Source organism: Trichoderma citrinoviride (genome assembly GCF_003025115.1).
Source record: "Trichoderma citrinoviride strain TUCIM 6016 unplaced genomic scaffold BBK36scaffold_1, whole genome shotgun sequence".
NCBI classification, from domain to species: Eukaryota; Fungi; Ascomycota; class Sordariomycetes; order Hypocreales; family Hypocreaceae; genus Trichoderma; species Trichoderma citrinoviride.
This window is the reverse complement of record NW_020194709.1, coordinates 1,725,829-1,741,762: the sequence shown is the minus strand read 5'-3', so window position 1 is coordinate 1,741,762 and position 15,934 is coordinate 1,725,829. Positions and strand designations below refer to the sequence as shown.

The window sequence follows — 15,934 nt, the reverse complement described above, 5'->3', positions numbered from 1 at the left end:
CTTTATTATATTACAAGAAGTGTCTGATATTGCAAAAATTGCCAGAGTAGAAGATGATGTTTTCCCGTCCATCTTATCTCGTACCCCGCCATCTTTTCAGATCTTGTTCGTTCAAGAGGGGCAGTCGACAGCACTACGATATCCACATCTGCTTCTACCTCACACTTTGATTCAAAAGAGAACTACAAGGTGCTCATGTCACAGATCCAATTGCTTTGAGATACCGATATACAGCCTATCCAGAGATCGAGATCCTAGTAAGCAAGTTTCAACACTCATGGTGAACTTGAAATCCCATCTCATGTGTCGTATAAGAGCTCAGCGCGAACAACTCGTTCTTCATAGAAGCTAATCGTGTATTTCTAAGAAAGGTTCGCGCTCACTTTACAAATTTCATCAAGAGTAAATTAACAGCTGTTTTCAGACAAAAGCAGACCATGTAATCTGGTTCAGTATCTGAAGTCGCCTTCATTCCACGCCTACCTAGTTCGTCCATCCAGCTAGTGTATACGTTCCTCAAGTTCGCACTGTACCGCCTGGCAGCTCCCCTTCCCGCATCTTTTTCCTGTCCAGTGGGTCCTCTCCAGCTTATCACTGCTCCGCTAACAATTACTGCTTGCCACGATAGCTTATCGATAAAACTTTTTTTCCGCCAAACGGCTCCGCCCACAGAGAAAAAAAATTCACCGCCTAGCCTTGGCTGGCATTTCGCTAACCTCGAGTTTCTCCCATCTTGGGGTATCAAGGAAAAAAAAATCACCAATCGATCCGAGGACATCTCCAAGGACTGTTTGGCATCAACCACATAAAAACCGTCGCTCCTCGATCACAGTTGCCCGCCATGAAGACCACGTGGAAGGACATCCCTCCTGTCCCTACTCAGCAGGAGTTCCTGGACATTGTGCTGAGCAGGACCCAGCGCAAACTGCCCACCCAGATCCGTGCTGGCTTCAAGATTAGCAGAATTCGAGGTACGTTCGCATAGCCCATCGCAGGATCGCCCTTTATCTCATGAGAAAGAGTGAACGGCAATGCTAACACATACGTATAGCCTTCTACACTCGAAAGGTCAAATTCACCCAGGAGACGTTTTCCGAAAAGTTCGCCTCCATCCTCGACAGCTTCCCTCGCCTCCAGGACATCCACCCCTTCCACAAGGACCTGCTCAACACCCTCTACGATGCCGACCACTTCAAGATCGCCCTGGGCCAGATGTCCACGGCCAAGCACCTGGTTGAGACCATCTCCCGCGACTATGTCCGTCTCTTGAAATACGCCCAGTCGCTCTACCAGTGCAAGCAGCTCAAGCGCGCGGCCCTCGGTCGCATGGCCACGCTGGTCAAGCGCCTCAAGGACCCCCTGCTGTATCTCGACCAGGTCCGCCAGCATCTCGGCCGTCTTCCCTCCATCGATCCCAACACCAGGACCCTGCTCATCTGCGGTTACCCCAACGTTGGCAAGTCCAGCTTCCTCCGAAGCATCACCCGCGCCGACGTGGACGTCCAGCCCTATGCCTTCACCACCAAGAGCCTGTTTGTCGGTCACTTTGACTACAAGTATCTGCGATTCCAGGCCATTGATACCCCCGGTATCCTCGACCACCCTCTCGAAGAGATGAACACCATTGAAATGCAGAGGTATGTGATGCTGCGGCTGCTGCTGCCTTCTCGAACCATGTAACAGGCTTAATGCTAATCACACACTTTCCATACAGTATCACTGCTATTGCTCACCTGCGATCCGCCATCATGTACTTTATGGATCTGTCCGAGCAGTGCGGTTACTCGGTCCAGGCCCAGATCCAGCTCTTCCGAAGCATCAAGCCCCTTTTCGCCAACAAGCTTGTCTTCCTTGTCGTCAACAAGATCGACGTCGCCCGACCCGAAGACCTGTCGCCCGAGCTCCAGGCCGAACTGCAGTCCATTCTCAAGTCCGGCGAGGTCGAGATGCTGCAGCTGTCCTGCAACACCCAGGAAGGCGTGCAGGAGGTCAAGAACGCCGCCTGCGAGCGTCTGCTCGCCGAGCGCGTCAACCAGAAGCTCAAGGCCGGCACCACGAGCAGCGGCGCCGTCGGAGGCCGTCTGGCCGAGGTCATGGCCCGTATTCACGTCGCCCAGCCCATGGGCGGCCAGGCCCTCGAGACCTTCATCCCCGAGGCCGTCAAGAACAAGAAGAAGTACGACAAGGACGACCCTGACCGGCCCAAGCTGGCCAAGGACATCGAGGTGGAGAACGGCGGCGCCGGCGTGTTCAATGTCGACCTGCGCGCCGACTGGCAGCTCAAGAACCCCGAGTGGAAGTACGACAAGATGCCCGAAATCTTTGAGGGCAAGAACGTCTACGACTACGTCGATCCTGAGATCGATGCCAAGCTGGCCGCCTTGGAGGAGGAGGAGGAGAGGCTTGAGCAGGAGGGCTTCTACGACTCGGACGAGGACATTGAGGACGACGAGGAGGCCGAGATCATGCGCAAGGCGGAGCTCATCCGGGAGAAGCAGCAGCTGATCCGCAACGAGGCCCGCATGAAGAAGAGGCTCAAGAACCAGGCCATCATCCCGCGCAAGTTCGTCAAGAAGCCGCTCTCGGAGATGGAGGACGCGCTCGACACGCTGGGCGTCGACACGACGGACATTGCCGAGCGGGCCCGCGCCACCGCCATCCGGCCCCGCGGCCGCTCCATGTCCCGCCAGGCCACGGCCGACGCCGACTCCATGGACGTGGACACGCCCAAGACGGACCGCCAGCGCCTGCGCTCGCTGAGCCGGCCCGCCAGCAGGGCTCCCACCGTCAGCCGCAGGGACGACGGCGTCCAGGACGAGGCCACCCGGTCAAAGGCCGAGCGGATAGCCAAGCTCAACCAGAAGCGCATGAACAGAATGGCCCGACAGGGAGAGGCCGACAGGCATACTTCTGCTTCTCTGACAAAGCACTTGGTAAGTTCTAATCGATCTAAGTTAAGATTGATAACGTGCGTGCTAACCATCTACAAAACAGGTTGCTGGAAAGCGTGGTATCGGCAAGACCAACCGACGATAAACCCCATCACACTTCCTTTGTTTATTTCCATATTATTGCTGGCTGGCATTCTATCATCCACATTTTAGTGTTCTGGAGTTTCTCTTCACTATTCATGAGAGAAAACACTACGATTGGCTTAGGAGTTGGGCGTTCTTGAAGGGTATATATCGATCCAGAAAGAAAGTGGTGGCAAGGGGGCGTAAAGTCGAGCAAGTTGGAGAATCCAACGCCAATATATGTCAGGTTTACCACAGCATGTGTGTTCCTCACAACAATTGATGACGCATCTTGGTGAGAGAGAGAAGAGGAAAACGAAACAGATTAATGGTTTCCGGATTTGATTAAAAGTACAATATACTACCACTTTGCTAAAAAGTCCCTATATACGACGAGAAGCTCCTGTCTTGCTCGGTACAAGATGTCCCCGTCTGTTTCTTCTTCTCCTCTGCTTCTCGATGGTGACCAGCGTGAATATACTAATGAATATTTTTTTTGTTTTTTTCATCATGATGATTTTGACATTTACCGGACGAACGAGAAACAGAAAACATGGTCGCTCTTCGCAAGTTTAAATGGAGAGAAGTATCAAGTCCAAAGATGCCTCGATAACATGGGTTTCAACAGACAACAAAGATTTGCACCATTACTATTTCAACTCCTTACTCTTCCGTGACGTTGATGCCCTCCCTCAGACCCTCAACCTTGAGCTCCTCGCCGGTGGCGCGGCGGTAAATGTCCTTGACGTCGTCCGTCGTTGTCTCAAAGTGGCTGGTGGCATCGTAGCTCTTGGAGATGAAGATGTTGTCCTTGGTGCCGTCCTCAAGGGGCTCGAAGATGGGGATAGGAGGTCCCTGTGTCAAGAATTGTCAGTCTCCATGGGCTTCACTTGTCATTGAAATGGCAACACAGATGGCAACTCACCATGAACTGCTCCTCAATGGCGCCGAGACGCTCAAGACCGGGCTGGAGCTCGAGGTGGTGGTTCGCGGTGGTCTCGGCAATGGTGGAGACGATGGCGATCCAGTAGCCCTTGGGGCAGACGTTGTGGGCAGATGAAACGCAGGCCACGTAGATGTCTGCAAAAAAGGAAGATGTCAGCGTCATGGATCATCAGTTTTGGGTTGGATTTCAGCCTTACCGTTCTTTCGGCCGACCTGGGACTGGGGAATGATAATCTGGGCAGAGTCGCTGTCGTTGGTTCCAGCCAGAGGGTGCTTAAGAATGCAAATGGCCCTCAGGACGTGGCCGACAACCTTGGTCTTGTCGGGGAAGTATGAGGGGTCACCAAGGATCATCTTGGCCTTGGTCTCAAACTTCATCTCCTCGACGCCAGTCATGGTGGCCTTGATGCCGACGGCCTTGCCGCCCTCGTACAGGATCTCGTCAATGTTGGTGTTGAGCATGTAGGTGCCGCCGTAGATGGCAGACAGACGGGCGAAGCCCTGGGGGAGCTCGCCAAGACCGTACAGGGGGTAAATGTACGGGGACTTTCCGTATCGGGCGACAGAGTTGCCGTACAGGCGGATACGCTCAATGGCCTCGGGAGCCTTGCCAGGGGCGGTGATGTAGTCATCGGTGAGGTACAGGGCCATGGAGTGGCCGATGAAGTCCTTGGTGGCGTCCTCGAGGCCGAACTTCTCGTAGACATCCTTCATGGAGCAGGTGTTCATGTCGAGACCTGTCAGGGGTAGATTAGCAGCTGTTTCAATGACAATTGCAGCATCATCTTTCAATGCGGTTGCGGCAAACCTTTGTGGGTAGAAGGGTCCTGGGCATCAAAGGTGCCAATCCACTCAATGAAGGACTTCATGCGGCGCTTCTCAAAGATGCCCATGAGGGGCGACTTGAGGGCCTCGGCGGCATCTGAGGGGACCTTGGCAACGGTGGCCTTGGGGCCGGAGCCCTGCTGGACGTAGCTGCCGGCAACCTGCTTGAACTCGAGGTATCGGGTGACGTCGGTGGAGACGAGGATGTTGGTCAGCTCGCCCGAGGACATGAGGAACTTGGGGACAAGGTCGATGTTCCAGTCGTTGAGGCGGCCGTACTTCTCCCACGGCTTCTCGCCCTCCTTGTAGTTGCCATACTTCTTGAAGAGCTATTGTGGTGAAGAAACGAGGTTAGACGCGGTGTGACAATGCCAAATGCTTGCAGGGGGGGTGCAGCAAGTAGATTTATTGCAAGTCGGAGGAAGTGGAAGATTTACCGTCTCGATGTTCACGGAGGCAGCCTCTCTGTTGGAGCAAAGCGTTGTCAGTTGGGTTTGTGCCGTGCAGCCAATGGCGGTGATGCCACGTCGACGAAACAGGAGCTAGGGGGGGAGAGGAAGAAGACGTACCCTCCGTAGTGGTCATTGCGGTCAATGTGGAGGACCTTTCGGCCCTTGACACTGAGGACACTTTGCAGAGACAGATGATGTCAGTACATGATCGTTTCGAACTGTTGTTTTGCATCTCGATCGGTAGTCGTCCGCTTACCCAGAAAGGATACACTCGGTCAGGCCTAATGAGAAAGGGGGTCAAGGTCAGCAGCGTGAACGCAAGGGACAATGGCAGCCTGGGGGAGGCGAAGAAGCAGCTAAGGTAGCTACCCAGCAGCTGGCAACGCAAGGAGAGCAGCTTGCTGTAGATGCAAGAGCTCATGCCTCGACGATGCCGAAGCTGAGGCTTCGCGATGAAGGGGAGCAACAGAGCTTAGCAGCAGGACCATCACATACCGGTGCCCAAGACGATGACATCGTACTCCTTTGCAATCTCCTCCATGGTTGTGGGTATACTAGACAAGTCGGTGACGGGCGTGTAAGGAAAAAGGGGGCGAATTCGATATTCGAGCGCTGGCGGCAGAGGAAGAGGAGAAGAAGAGGGAGGGAAGACGACGCAAGATGGGGAGAGAGAAGAAAAGAGTTTTTGAAAAGAAGAGGGTTGCAAGGCTTCAGGTTCTAATACGGAGTAGTTAGTCCAGAAGTATTGGAGGTCAGGTCAGGTCGAGGTCAGGTAGAGAGAGGACAGGAAGGCAAGGCAAGGTCAGGGTAAGGTTAGAGGGGTCGAGATGCAAGTGGCGGGGTTTCTTGTGGCCGCTGGCCAGTCAATCAATCGGTGAGGTGCGGAGACGAGAAGCTGGGCCTGTTCTGGGCAAGGCGCGGCTCCACCGTTCCGAAATTCATCAGCGCGCTGGATTTCGCCTAGCAAAGAGGGATGATGAATATATCATCCTATTGAATGCCTTTTTACTCTTACAATCCTTCGTTTCTTTGCTTTTTTCCTTCTTTCTTTCAGGTCGTCTTCGTATCACTTGTTCTTGCTGCTCATTACTCGAAATGACACAATGCCTGCCGAGCTGTCAAGATGACGACGATGGAAATCACCAGCAATCGTCCGTGGCTCAAGCTGAAATTGCCCCGCCGTTCGTAATACATGACGGGCTACCGTCTCCAAATCTAAAGCGTCCCCTGGATCTTGATCCCGAAAAGAAAAAACGCTACTACTACTACTACTGCTCGTACTTGCAAGTACAAAGTACAGGTACGGATCATTTCCCCGTACGACTTACGACCAGGTACAGACAGTAGGAGCAGGAAAAGGGTAAAAGATGAGGAAGAAAGAAGCCACTGCATGTCTCACAAAACAGGTGCCGGATCTCGCATGAGAGACAACGCACAGCAGGATATGCGGTTGGTTCGAGATTCAAAGCATATAAGGTAGTCTAACACTGGCAAAAAGGAGAGAAAAACATGACGACGGCAGTAACCCAACAACAACAACAACAAACGGAGATGCTTTCACCGAAAAGACTCCATCTCCGTTTCATCAGGGTGGTGTCTCTCTTCCTCCCCTTCTCTCCATATGATGCATCCCCTGCCTTCTCCACACCGAAGTATGAAGCTAACAGCCGGCCACGTCCAAGTACCTCCGTTCACCGCCGCTCAACCCGTGCCGCATAAGTAGCATCTCCGGATATCCAGTTAGCGCACCCGAGCCATCACGGCAGTTGAGCTACCTTATTATAGCAACCTTCAAGGTAAGGCGCTCCGTAGACTACTTGGTGCTCATAGCAGTCCATTCAACCAAAACGGTGAATAACTTCGGGCCCGACCCCGGTCACCGGCTGAGTAAAACGGTCACGGACGGAGCAGGTAGTAGCCTCTACAAAAAAGGCCAATTTGAAAACAAGGGGTTAGCGAGAAACCAAGCAGAGAAAAAAAAAAAGAAGGGGGAAGAGCAAGACGAAAATAGGGGGCTCTCTAATGAGACGAATGTCGTCTCATTTCGTCTCTTTGCCATGCCCAATCGCCGGAACGGCTGACCAGCCCGGCCGAAATTGACTTTTAACTTTGACTCTTATTAGACCTGCTGCTTTCATCATCAAGTCATCTCGATAGTTTGGTATATATCATACTGGTAATAATACAATGACAATGCCAATTGCTTCTTAGATGGTAGGATACGACGTACATACTCGGTGACAAGTACACGTACCCAAAAGATCCCATAATGCTACACACGGCCGGCCAGCCAAGAAACAGCTTCCCCCTCGTGAGATCATCATATGGTGGCCGTCGTCAGAACTCCCCCCTTTTTAATCTCGGCGAGCTTTGTTCCTTTTTCCTTATCTCCAAGATGACCTTGTTCTTCTCTTCTTTGACTGTCGATCGGCCGACGTCTCTCTCTCTACCTCAGAGTCTCCTTGGGCTCCTTGTCTGTTGACCGCGGTGCTTCCTCTTCGGCAGCAATTTCGTCATATCCTTCTTCGTATGCCGACGGTGTGTACACCTGACCCTCTCCCGCCTCCAGGTTGATCTCGGGATCCGACTTGGCAACCTCGACAGCATCCTGCCAAGTGTAGAATCGTTCCGTGAGAGCATGTTTGATCGCCCTCATCGTCTTCATAACCTGTCACACGACAAACATGCCCATCAGTAAAAGGAGAACGTAGATGGTAGAGAATCCCGAGCAATCAAGGGGGGGTTGCTCCTCAACTCACCTCCTCATCCCGCGACCCAATCTCCCGCTCCCCAAAGCCAAACTTCCCCCTCAGCAGCTCCTCCCTCGCCGTAGCCAGCATGTTGCGCTCCCGGCAGCACTTCCACCAGAGCGCGTGCAGGTCCTCCCACGACTTGCGCCGCAGCTCCTCCACCGTCCACGCCCGCCCGTGCTCCTCCGTCTCCTTGGGCGTCAGCAGCAGCTTCCCCGGCGCCGGGAAGAACCCCCACAGCCCGTGGCCCTCGTCCACCTCGATCTTGGGCTTGAACTCGACCGGCTTCGGCAGCGGCGCGTCCGACACCGACAGCGGCTCCCGCGGGCCCGATCCGTACAGGCTGCTCACGCCTCGCTTCTTGTTGCCGTCCTTTGTCTTGCGCTTGCACTGGGGGGCCGTCGTCGAGAAGGCTGCTGCTGCTGCTCGCATCGATGGCGTCGTCGCCGGCAGGAAAAGGCTTGATCTTGATCCGTTTCGGAGGGACGAGCCCAGCCGTGAGGCGCAGCCTGAGGAGGCACGAAGCGCACTGGGCGCTGCTGCCATTGACATTGTGATGACGAGAACGAAAAAGACAAAAGAGACAGTGATCAGATAGCAGACGTGCGCTTCAATCGATCGATTGAATCCATCGACATCATTCGCTTAGATCTTGAGACGAGGCACAAAATTTGGGAAATCGGCCTGCTCTATCGCGCCCTTTCATTGGTCAGCCTGGTGAGCGCTCTGCGCCCCGCCTTGTGGTTGCAATTGCGTGCTTAGTCAGCAGTTCAGCCGACCTCACATGGCGACCAACTCCATGAGCTTGGGTTGGATATCACCAACTTCCTACCATGTGCATCGCGATATCACGTCTTCTTCCTCCCTGATCATGTCGCCCATTGCTGTGTCGAATGGCTCGAGCCGTTCCGAGCAGTTGCTCAACCGATCCCGCAATGTTTCAGCCAACATGAAATGATAGGCCAACGCAACCAGGCCCGTCGAATGCCTACCCTCACAACACCATCACCAGTCTCTCCCTCTGATTCCTCAACATATCATGTGCATCTTCCATATACATACAGCGGCATCGGCAGCAGGTCTCTCTCGCCATCTCGCAAAATCCTGCCTCCGCCCAAAAATAAACCATGCCCCTTGTCTACCCCGTACATCAACTAATGCTCGCCTTCATATCCTGCCGCCCCGTGCTGTATGTTGCATGTTGTACTACATACCCTGGGGGACGGTCCGCCACAAGATTGAGACATGCATGCTCAGCTGCATGAGGGGAGGGGGTGAGACCATCAAATCCTCGATTTTCCCCGATTGCTGAGACTCACAGCTCGAGAAGCTAATGCACTATTACAGGACTATATTGTTTCCCAGCAGAATGCGCAAACAAACAACCAAGCAAACATAATCCTGGCATTTTCGATAGTCCCTTTGGAGTTTCTGGCCTGATAGACTGTATGTGACCATGCAGGGCAAACTGACGCCACTTGAAAAAGAAAAGAAAAGAAAAAGTTCAATATGATACGATCAAAGAAAGCTCCTCGCCGCAGCGCAACCATCAGGGGGGGTAGAGGTATACATGCGGCCGCCTCATCACACCAATCACCGTACCAAGCACAGGGAGAAGAAAGCACCAGCCAGCTCGACGTCAAGCCGCCGAGATATTCTCCGGGAGCCGCTCCCGGCGTCCTAACGCTAGCAAAGCAAGGAGGAGGTCAGTAACACCGCCGTACAAGCAATTGCTCACCTGCATGTACATGTACTGATGGTACGAGTACAGAGTCTGCCAACATTGATCCCACATATGCGGAGTAGCCGTACAAGCACTCGTCCATCTCAGGCTGCTCCCGAATGGGTGGCTTTGTACATGTACGTGTACTTGTATGCTATTGGTGATGCCTGCAGGGACATGCTGCAGCAAACCCCTCCAAATTCAGACACGTAGGGAGTACGGTGTCTGCGGGCTCCTCGAATCACATCCCATGCGTTCACCGACAAGCGTTCTGTGCAGGCAAAACCCACACGCAACACGACTGGGAAGCTTCTGATCATCCACGCTCTGTGACATCACGGGCAAGAAAGCTCCTCTGCAAACCCGCCAGGGTGCTCTTCTGACCAACATGCAATGGAACCCTATCCAGATGCAAGGTTGATAACGCCCCTCTCACGCCACCACAGCCAATGGTTTCTACCCGGGCCAATGATACCGATCAGACATGTCTCATCTTGCGCTCAACATTGGGACAGGCATGTTCATGTGTTGACATGACCGTCTCAAGTCAACCGGTCCCGACCATCAAACCGGGGAGCATACATGTACGAGTATGTACGCGGCGTCCTTGCGGGGCAGCAGCAGGAAAAAGCAACACTCGAGTAGTCAAGAGGGCTGACTTTCATAAGTGCCAAACAAATAGTTTCAGTCCGTGTCGAGAGAAACCCGAAAGTAGGGAGGCCGAGAGAAGAGGGGGCCAACAACAAGGAACAGCAAACTTCAAGCATGCAAGTTACCGGACTCCTCTCTCTCGAAACTAGCACATCCGCCAAGGTTTCGAGCATCTCGGCCCGCGCGTCGACAAGGCACGACGTGATCAGAGACATGGCGGCGTCTCCGAGGCGCCTGGGCAATGGCCGGCCGGTCTCCCGCGCTGCATGGCGTACGACAGCCGCCCTCGCCGGGATCCACGTACATACTCGGCGCCGTCGTCTTCGATCCGACTGGTGCACGTATCAGTGAGGCGTTCGTACAGTCAAACCCGAGCAGGGGAGTCTGTTGTATGAGGAAACAGGGAGATGAGAGGAAACAAGAGTACGGGGAGGACGGTTGGACTCTCTGGGACAAGAAGCACAGCCGCAGTATTAACAACACCCCTCAGGCTGTGTGGCGACAATATCTGAATCTTTTGTTGTTTGCTCATTCCGTATCGGGAGGGTGAAAGTCAATGGACACGGGAGTCCTGTGGCATAAAAGCAGCATGGCATTCACTGGCCTCCTCGGCGCGTGGATCGATGCCGGCTATCGGATTCGTGTAGTAGCATTGGAGGATCCGTTTCGGGGCAGCTCTCGTCCGCGAGCTCGGAATGCGGAGCACCCGTAGCGCTGCAAGGACAGTACTCCTCCGTCATACTGTACTACTTACTACTCCGAGGTAAATGTGGACATGCCGCTATGGTTATCTCGAGATCCCCATTTGTGTCTTTCCAGCTGTGTGGGAAGCATGCGGAGTAGGTACTGGGAGACGCGCTCGGGTGCCGCATAATGCTGGCCGTCTCGTCTTCCCTTTTCCTTCTGCCTGGTTGCCTCTTTGATCCAAGTTCCCGTTCAGCCCTCCGGATGGAGTGCATGGCGCAAGGTCGACGGGACTATCCCGCAGAGGAGGCTGATACTAGTACTGGCATCTGGGGAGCGAAAACAACAAATGCCCTGTGGAGTGGTGCCTGACATTTTCCCAGCTGTATGCAAAGACAACCCGCACACAATCATAGTCTACTTCATACATGTATGGGATTCTTGTACGCGGGTATCCGTGTGACGACCCCGAGTTGTCTTTCCATATCCTTGAGAACAACGCCGCATGTCCACGGCGTGTCTATGAGAGGTGTACACCCAACAGACACCAGAGAAGAAAGGAAAGGAAGAGAAAAGAACCAGGGGCTCGAAATACTACATGGCGGAAAGTTGACCTGGGAATACCCTAGGAGGACGAACACTTGGCGGATATGGATGACGTGTCTCACATCATCTCGTCCCGTTACCTTGACACCATCGTGACAAAATATTCAGTCCTGTGAAAGCTGGAGAGTGCTGACTCGGAATCTCGCAGGATACTGGTTCTTGTAGGAGGCCGACGCTGCTAGACAAGGCGGCAGACCGGTTTTGACTCGGATGCCTGAGGCGCGGCTTCTGGCCTTTGGCTGCGCGCCTTTTGATCCAGGTTTCTTCTTCCCTGCATGTGGCTTGCTGCCGGTGTCCGGCATAGCTCCGCTTTTCGCTGAGAGAACAAATGCCAGTTGTGAATACTGAAAGTTCCTGTGGCACCTCGTTGGCAACTCAGAGAAGAGTGGAAAAGGGGCACCTTCTCAGCATAGAGTAAAGGTGCTGGGGTTGAAGCTGAATCGCATCTCGAGCCCAGAGACTTCATCCTTGTGGTTTACTCGGCCAAATAACGCCCCTTTGACTGGCAACATTGACGTGTCTCGCAACCGTACATTGTCAATGCATCGGTACCTAGCGGGCCACAAGCATGTTGTTGATGAGCGGTCCCATTTCGCCGCAGCTGCCGCTCCATGAGGGGATGTACATACGTATCTGATCCAAGCGTGGGGGTCTTTTTCATCCAGCCATCCCTGGCGGTACCAAAGGACTCCCGCAAACCCGACTGGCCAGAATATGGAAGCCTGGGAGGGGGTCTGACAAGCTGCCCCCCCTTTTCCCCTCCAAGGTATCTTGTACGAGTAATTGTACCTCACGCGTGCGGAAAACCCTGGCAGTTCAGTCTTGGGCGTGAAGCGGTCCGCTCTATGGTGGCATACAAAGGTACGTGTACTCGGTACTGGTACCAGTAACTCTTGTAACGCACAGAGACTTCGTCCATCGAGTTGAAGCGTGGCCCGAATGAGCCATCCATCTCCATCCAAGAACAGCAACGCACCTATTACAGGTGCAGGCTCTTTCCTCTTCTTGGTGCCTGATATGCGTTGCTGAAAGGGCAATGAGGCCAAAGGCTTGTTAACGTGCCATTTTGGGCTATGCAATGGCCGTTCTGCTTTGTAGTTGTAGAAGCTGCTTCTGCCCTCAGTGGCAGAGAGCCTCGGAGTCGCTCGAAACCATCTCTTAGCAGAATTGAACTCCCCGAGACAAGGTACTGCATTTTTTTTTTTCTTTTTTTTTTTTTATGTGCCCGTGACAAAACAGCAACCCCAGCAGTGCTGTACTTACGTACCAGCCTCGCTTCGATGCATGTATATTCCCGCTTTCACCGGCGCTAGTTGGTCCATTGTTGGCAAACGTTTGATACCTGAAGCACTTCGTGATTGTGCTCTTTTCGTGAATATCAGGCAAACCAGGGTGCCGCCTGCGTGTTAGATAATCTGAATAGCCTAGCAATAGCCTGATATGTCGGCTCCATTCGGCAAACTTCTGAGAGGCCTCGGTTCCACTCGGCGCTTGTGCTTGCAACGAAGAGACATGGATGCCGGAGCTACTGTACGAGTATGTAGATGGACATGGAGTCCAGACGAAGTCGCGAGTCTCACTGAAGAATCGGAGTTTAGGCCCGTCGGCAAAATGGGTCTATGCCATCCACGAGTTGTATGTACAGACATGTAAGAGGTCTTGATGTACTTGTACTCGTACTTCGCTCGCGGTGGTCCTTTGCAATAGACGGAAGGCTGGGTATGCAGGCTGGTCAATAATCAACCCTAGTAACACACCCGTTATTACGCTTCCGCATGTTTGGATGTTGCAGCATACTCGTACGTACCATAGTAGGGAAGGGTACTCATACTTCATATGAAGTATGAAATCTCATCATCCTATGAGCACAAAAGTACGAGCAGCCCTTCGTGCTCCCTTCACATGATGGTGCGGGCGCAGAAACACGAGCTGCCGGCGCCTCTCCCACCTTCGGAGCTCTTGTTTATGGTCAGCATCATCGCATGGCGTGAGCCCTGGGAAAGGTTGTATACATCGTAACACACAGTACATACATACCACGTCTGTTTCAAGTCGTATGCTTGCTCTGACTACATAGGTAGTCTTGCACCTATCAAGTACAGCCGTAAGACTAGGTAGGTCCGCGGAGCCTTTTTCCCGTTCAACACTCCAAACAGCTTCATGGTGGAACTTTACTCCCTCATTGCGAGGCTGGCGAAGCCACTTCCACGTGGAAGCCCGCCAATAGTGGCCCATTTGGTCCAGTTGGGGGTTCTCGGGATCCCACGCCTTGGAGATGATACCATGGGTGCTCAAGAATTTTGGCCATCTGTTGATCTTACCGCTGTTAGTGGTGATAGTAGTACTACCGGGCATTAGTATCATGAGGTTGATGACCGTCTCTCCTTGTTGATAGTACTGGCCTCGGCTAGTCTCTGGTCACCGCCCTTCGTGCACAGCTAGCCGCCGGCCGCCTCTGGTATGCACACGTCGCTGTAATCGTCGGCCAATGTAGCGAGTACTACTAGAGCATGATTCTGGTCACAAGTGGCTGGGCTAGTAGCGATATATTCCGTACGGAGCACATTTCGCATTGGGATGGGCCAAGCAACCAAGCATGGAAAGGTTCGCGCTAGTATGACCATATACCCCTGTAATTTCGGGGTTATTTGGCGGGCCTGGATGTTGGAAGTGACGTCGAAGCGACCGAGATGGTCTTCTGCAAGCCAAAACTGCGAGGGTCGCAGAGCAGTGACTTGGCTGGGCTAGTTCCTTTGCGGACTCCGTCGCAGCCGGAGGGAAATTGGCGCCGTAGGCTTGTAAAACTGCTACCACAAGCGTCTTGATGTGCGGTAAAGAGATTCGGCAACAATGGAGACGCCCTCAACGCCAGGGGTACCTATCCAAAGTAGACGGTACTTTGTCATGTGTGCGATGTCGCCAACCCAACTGAATGTTGCTTTGGTGGCCGGCGATGGTAGCACTCGCATGCCTGTTGCTGTGCCAGTGACCAGAACAGGGACATGAAGCGAACGGAATGAGGCGAGGAAGAAATCTCAGAACAGCAGTGGTCTATGTGCATTACTCTGTTCATCATGTTGCTTCCGCTGGTCCTTTCGGTCCTGATCGTGGCGGTTCGTGCTTGGCGGCAAGCCTTAGGCCACGTAATCTTGCAAGTAGATATTAGTTAGGATTCCGACAAGACGCCTTTGGACTATCAAGGTGCCAAGAGGTGACAAACCTCAAGTACTACAAGGGCAGTAATCGCCAGCCCTCTAACCGTCCAGAGAGGCGTGCGGCTGCCTGCAAACACGTTGGCAATACCAAGCCTAGAACAAATCGCTTCTGGCGTCTGACGCCGTTACACGGGAGGCAAGAAAGCGCTACTACCCGGTCACGCGCGAGTTGGCATATCAGCCCAATCTTACCCAGAGAGTCCATAATGGTGCAGGTAAGGGAGCATGCGCTGGCATGAGCGGTAACGAAGTATAAAATCGTCAACGGAGAAAATTCGCCTACAGAGGCAACGGGGGGAAAGAAAACACCGCCGGTCTGCCACTATAAATTTGTATGTGATGGGCGGCGGTGTTTTCTTTCCCCCTCTTGAGAGGATGTCCGCTGTGGTTCCTCTCCAATGCGGGCGTTGGTAGGCCACAAGCGCTACAAATCTTGATCCCAACGGATCTGGCAACGCAGTGGAAATGGGGCCGATGGAGATGCTCGGAACGGGCAGCGAGCAACTCTCCACTCATGCCACCGGTCCCGCTGCATCGCCAGGAACGTTGGCCCAATGCCGAAGTAAGTGTGCGGACAGAATGGATACCAGGCGGCCACCGTGGTCCTTTCCAGTGTTACACAAGAGCCCTATTCGTGCGTTCAGTTCTGCCACGATCGATCGGAACCCAGAAGGCTGGAATCGAGGCTGTCATGCCGGGCTATGAAGAAAGAGGAGGAGAGACCACAGCACCATCCCGCCCCCCAGTACGGAGAATGGAGCATTATCGATTTGTCGGTTCGTTGGGATAAACGTCTCGAGAGATTTGCCTCAGGCTTCATAGGAGCGACCACACGCAATGAGAGGATGATGGAACGTCATTCGGGTTCCCATTTTGAGCAGTTCCGGTTCTGGTTTGGTGCAGCAAGGAGGGAAAGGGAAAAGGCAGTACGGAGCAGAACGACAGACAGGGATGTCCATAGTGATTGGTGCGCGTTTGAATCGCGATGTTGCTCTTCGGCAAGTGTCTCAGTGCCCAAATCACTGTACATACCGCTTTAGGGGATGCCCAAAACTGCACGCTTGAGTGC

General features: G+C 53.4%; 3 protein-coding genes across 3 annotated transcripts; 1 reads left to right on the top strand and 2 right to left on the bottom strand.

The window, feature by feature from the left end:
* Window positions 1-841: 841 nt before the first annotated feature.
* BBK36DRAFT_1165114 (P-loop containing nucleoside triphosphate hydrolase protein) lies at window positions 842-3,036 on the top strand (the record flags this gene model as incomplete). Its single annotated transcript, XM_024894741.1, has 4 exons — window positions 842-971; window positions 1,052-1,637; window positions 1,715-2,933; window positions 2,995-3,036. The coding sequence occupies 4 exons, from the start codon at window positions 842-844 to the stop codon at window positions 3,034-3,036; spliced, it is 1,977 nt and encodes a 658-aa protein (XP_024753912.1).
* A 641-nt stretch (window positions 3,037-3,677) lies between these two features.
* Window positions 3,678-5,777, bottom strand: BBK36DRAFT_1107170 (gdp dissociation inhibitor; the record flags this gene model as incomplete). The annotated part of the gene is made up of 8 exons (XM_024889228.1): window positions 3,678-3,869; window positions 3,940-4,094; window positions 4,157-4,696; window positions 4,768-5,113; window positions 5,222-5,249; window positions 5,354-5,413; window positions 5,493-5,517; window positions 5,732-5,777. 8 exons carry the CDS (start codon window positions 5,775-5,777, stop codon window positions 3,678-3,680), a joined length of 1,392 nt encoding a protein of 463 aa, XP_024753911.1.
* A 1,905-nt stretch (window positions 5,778-7,682) lies between these two features.
* Window positions 7,683-8,418, bottom strand: BBK36DRAFT_1108316 (MRP-L47-domain-containing protein; the record flags this gene model as incomplete). Its single annotated transcript, XM_024889350.1, has 2 exons — window positions 7,683-7,904; window positions 7,996-8,418. 2 exons carry the CDS (start codon window positions 8,416-8,418, stop codon window positions 7,683-7,685), a joined length of 645 nt encoding a protein of 214 aa, XP_024753910.1.
* Window positions 8,419-15,934: the final 7,516 nt, after the last annotated feature.